At 40.6% G+C, this 4,320-nt stretch overlaps 1 protein-coding gene across 1 annotated transcript in view; it reads left to right on the top strand.

The window, feature by feature from the left end:
• Positions 1-2,511: 2,511 nt before the first annotated feature.
• kcnt1b (potassium sodium-activated channel subfamily T member 1b) overlaps positions 2,512-4,320 on the top strand; it is a 148,357-nt gene continuing 146,548 nt past the window's right edge. The window contains exon 1 of the mRNA XM_080432528.1: positions 2,512-2,606. Within this exon, the coding sequence (XP_080288654.1) occupies positions 2,540-2,606 (67 nt within the window). The 5' untranslated portion in view covers positions 2,512-2,539. The remainder of the gene's footprint in view (positions 2,607-4,320) is intronic.

The raw sequence follows: 4,320 nt of genomic DNA, 5'->3' as shown, positions 1-4,320 counted from the left end.
GCAGGTTTCCCCCCCGACAGAGACTATATTAACCCATTAAGACCTGGATCTGTGTCATTTTTAGATTTGAGCTAAAAAGCATTATTTTACACTTTGGGCTATTCAAAAATAGCAGATATACAAGCTCATAGCGCGGCACCGAGTGCCGCGCTACGAGCTTGTAGATCTGCTATTTTGGAAAAATCGTGAAAATGTGTGCAAATCTTTGAATATAAATACTTTTAAAGCAAACATTTTTAACTCAAATCTTTGCTTCTGGGGGGTCCCTGGAACAAAATATTTTGATGGGGGTCGGCGGCCAAATACATATCATTTTGGGGATCCTTGACATGAAAAAGATTGAGCACCACTATATAGAAACATACGTTTTTCAGAATACTGAGATTTAGGAGACATGTAGAATCGGCTTCAGATCTCAATGGGTTAATGTTATATTATCATTCAAATCTTAGTGTTTTGCCAATTATTTGGGGGCCCACTTGCGATACCCTCGCGGCCCACCAGTAGACCCTGGCCCACTGGTTGGGAATCACTGTTGTATGCCCCAATGCTAGGGATTCAAACCCGAGTCTCATGACACCACATCTCTACGGCTGAGCTAAGAGGAAATCTCTGATGGTCAGAGGAGATATTGCACTTATGAGCTTCAGGCAGTACTAGGCTACTTGTCAAACAGCAGGAAGGTGTGCTACCAGACACTGCAAGGTATAAATGTCTCAATGAAAGAGTAAGGAGACCACCTCCAACCACTGTAGATGTAGGCTAGTTATATTATATTGACATTAAAATCATGTTTTATTCATTCAAATAAGTTGGATTTGGTTACATTTTACACTGTCTGAGTTACAACTGGATAAGATTGCATTGAGGATGTTACTGTGCAATTACAGATGAAATAAAAAAATATAAATATGCAACTTCATAACAATGGATATGATAGGAGCCAGGAAGTGTTTTGTCAACATGTTTAGAAAGATAGAATGAGAATGAAATATGTTGAGCTGATTAGCTTTTGATTGCAGCATGGTTAAACAAAGTAGGTTGTGTTTTAAGGCATGGTGGTCCATGTAAATATTGTGTTTAAGTGAATGAAAGAATAATACCTGTCACTGGAATGCACCATAAAGTTATCAGGGATGTTAAAGGACCACTTCACCCATTTTCAACCAATTGGTCCTCGCTAATGCTCATTATAAGATGGCACCATTTCTGTCTACTTGCTCTGTGTCTCAGAGGAGGGCTGTGGACAGTTCAGAAACCAGCTTACCAATGACGTTATCGGATGATTTTTTTTTATTATGAATGCTTCTATTCCAGCGTGCTAACTTTTCAGGAGGAGAAAGGCTGTAGTTTCTTCTATTAGCTTAGATTCCCCATCTATGATGTAATTGGTAGGCAGATTTCTGAACTGTCCATAGCCAACCAATAAGACAGAGTGAGTAGATGTAATGTGGGCCATCATATAAGAGGTTATATGAAGATAGGTTGAAAATGGGTGATGTTCTCCTTTAAGGTTAGAGTAACATAAGTGACAGAATGGTATAAATGCATGCTTAATGTGTTTGTCTAGTCTTTCATAGCATTTCCAAACATTTCCACAGTTACATGCCGTGTTTATTTATCCACAAATGTGGTAAATATTGCAGCCTTTCTATTTGATCTAATACACAAACAATCACCAAATTATTGTCAAGGAAAATGACAGCATGCTCTGCGAAAGAGTGAAACTTTTGATCAAGTTGGATAACGGGAAATGTGTGGGAACGGAGAGACGGAGCGAGATAAGTGATGGAGGTCTGGCTCCTGGCCCTGGGAAAGCAGAGGGGGCATGTGTGTGGGTTTGCACATGATGACGTTGAGAGCACTCGTCCCCTGGAGGATACACAGTAGACGGGCTGTAAAAGTAACAGTACCACACAATGTAGAAATACTCTGATACAAGTAAAAGCCCCCTATTCTGATTGTTCTGATTGTATGTTTTACTTGAGTGAAAGTACAAAAGTATTGGCATCAAGATATACTTAAAATACCAAAAGTAAAACTAGTCGTTGTGCCAGGATGTCCCATTTCACAAGTTTTTATTTTTTCCAAAATGTGTTCTCTTTAGAGAATAGCAGATCTACAAGCTCACAAAAGCCTGTAGATTGGCTATATATATATCAAGTATAAAATAGGGCTTAAAAAGGGTTATATATGTTTTATAATCTAAATCTAGTGATTAGTAACTCAAGTTTTCTTATAATTGTAGTTAAGCAGAAAGTACTATTATGTGTCTGTGAGATGTAGTGGATGTAGAAATATTGGAAAAGGGACATAAACAAGTAAAGTAAAAGTACCTAAACATTATACTTAATTACATTACTTATTACTTGAGTAAATGTAGCCTACTTACTTAATCCTCCCCCCCCCCCACCACACACACACACACACACACACACACACACACACACACACACACACACACACACACACAGGAGGATCTCGGTAGTCAGTCTTCCAGTACCAGTTCAGACCAGTCGCATTCTCACTGTCAACCAGAATGAATATATTTTTCAATTACAGGGGAATCCTTGCAAGGCAAGTAGCAGAAGACAGAGTGGTTGAAGGTATGTAGAGATGGAGTTTAGACACAGATGAATGTGTAGTGAGAGGATAATGCTAATGTATGAACTATGAAAGGATTGTATGTACCCATTGTACAGGTGTCATGCTCAGCTGATGCATGACACCAGTTTATTGTTGTGCTTGTCAATACTCAATGAATAAATTGCTGTGATTAATTGTGGGTTGTTGTGGTCTCAATTGAATACAATGCAAAGGTCTATTTACAGTTGGCTATAACACACACCTATATTTATAGATATCTATTGTTTCACATAGTATGCAATAGCTTATATACTTGTCGATAGCCCTTTTCTCATAAAGGTTTTTAATCACAACACTTATTTAAGAGTAGACATGTGATGTGATTAAATCACTGGTGGATTTCTTTATTCGGAGCAAAAGTTGCAATTTCTCCCAACTGCCACCAGAGGTCTCTGTTTGACGACGAGAGACTATAGCTCAGTAAGCCTGCCTGCACACACCTGCTATAGCCTACAGAAACAATTGGTAAAACAGGCAACAACCAGAAGACCTTGATCACCTTTTGTCACCAAACCTCTGGCGCGCAACAAGACAGACGCGTTATTTAAGTCGCCTACGGAGTGGATGATCGAGGAAAAGGCAGCTTTTTAGGATCTGATCACTTTAATATGGCTAAGGTTTAATTCAATTGAACAAAAGCCCTTTGAATAGTTTCCAACAAGCCATCGGGCTGCTCTCCTCTCCTCTCCATGGACTAGGCTGTTGGCCAAGCGGTGGATCGTTACATTACATTGTTGCCCGACAGATGGCGAAGAGGATGCTGATGTGTTCGCTGTGTGGTTTTCTTCTAGCATGATGAGGATGATGATGATGATGATGCGTCCTCTCCTGCCCTTCCGCGTGTGTGTGTGTCTGTCTGCGCGTCTGGGAGGAGAGGATGGATGGATGGATGCTCATGATCACTGATGCTTGACATCAAACCAAAACATGGAAACCACGGGGATCAAAGCAGCGCTCCTGTCCGAGATTAATTTTACATTCATCTAAAGAGGAGAAAGCGTTGTAGGCTATTTGCTACTCTTTCGGCCAAGAGGAGGACTGTTTTGTTTTGTTTTTGTTTCCAGATAAATACGCGATATCAACTTGTCTTGCAGGCAGCTTCACGCCGTGGGGATCTTTATAGACGCTCAATCTTTTAGATTTGCAGAGATCAGATGTTCGCCGGTTTTCTCTATTGACATTTCTCCCAAGAATTAATAGGATCATAGCTTTTTTTTTTTCCTCTGGACGCGTCTTCTTCTGTCATCTGGGGCTCTTTTACAGTAGATCTGTAGTTTTTCCAGTGATGATCTGAGCGTTATGAGCGACGTCTTGGTCCGTTGTGTCACTGTGTCACCTCCTCACGGCCACCGCATGGACAATGTGCGAAGGATGCTTTCCAAACCTAACGTGTGTTTGCGATGATGGGACCCCTGTCACACACACACACAGCCAGGTAAATGGATAGAGAGCATGGTTCTCAAACTTTTTTATTTTCATGTCAAGGACCTGTAGTAGGCCAGTGGTTCCCAAACTTTTTCATGCCAAGGACCCCCAAATGTATGTGTATTTGGCCGCAGACCCCCCCCCCCCCATCTGAAAATGCTTTGTGCCAGGGACCCCCAGAAGCGAAGATTTTAGTTTAAAATGTTGGCTTTAAAAATATACATATTCAAAGATTTGCACAAATCTTCA

Source organism: Gymnoscopelus braueri (genome assembly GCF_963280865.1).
Source record: "Gymnoscopelus braueri genome assembly, chromosome: 7".
In the NCBI taxonomy this organism is placed as follows: Eukaryota; Metazoa; Chordata; class Actinopteri; order Myctophiformes; family Myctophidae; genus Gymnoscopelus; species Gymnoscopelus braueri.
This window is presented reverse-complemented; position numbering and strand designations above follow the sequence as displayed.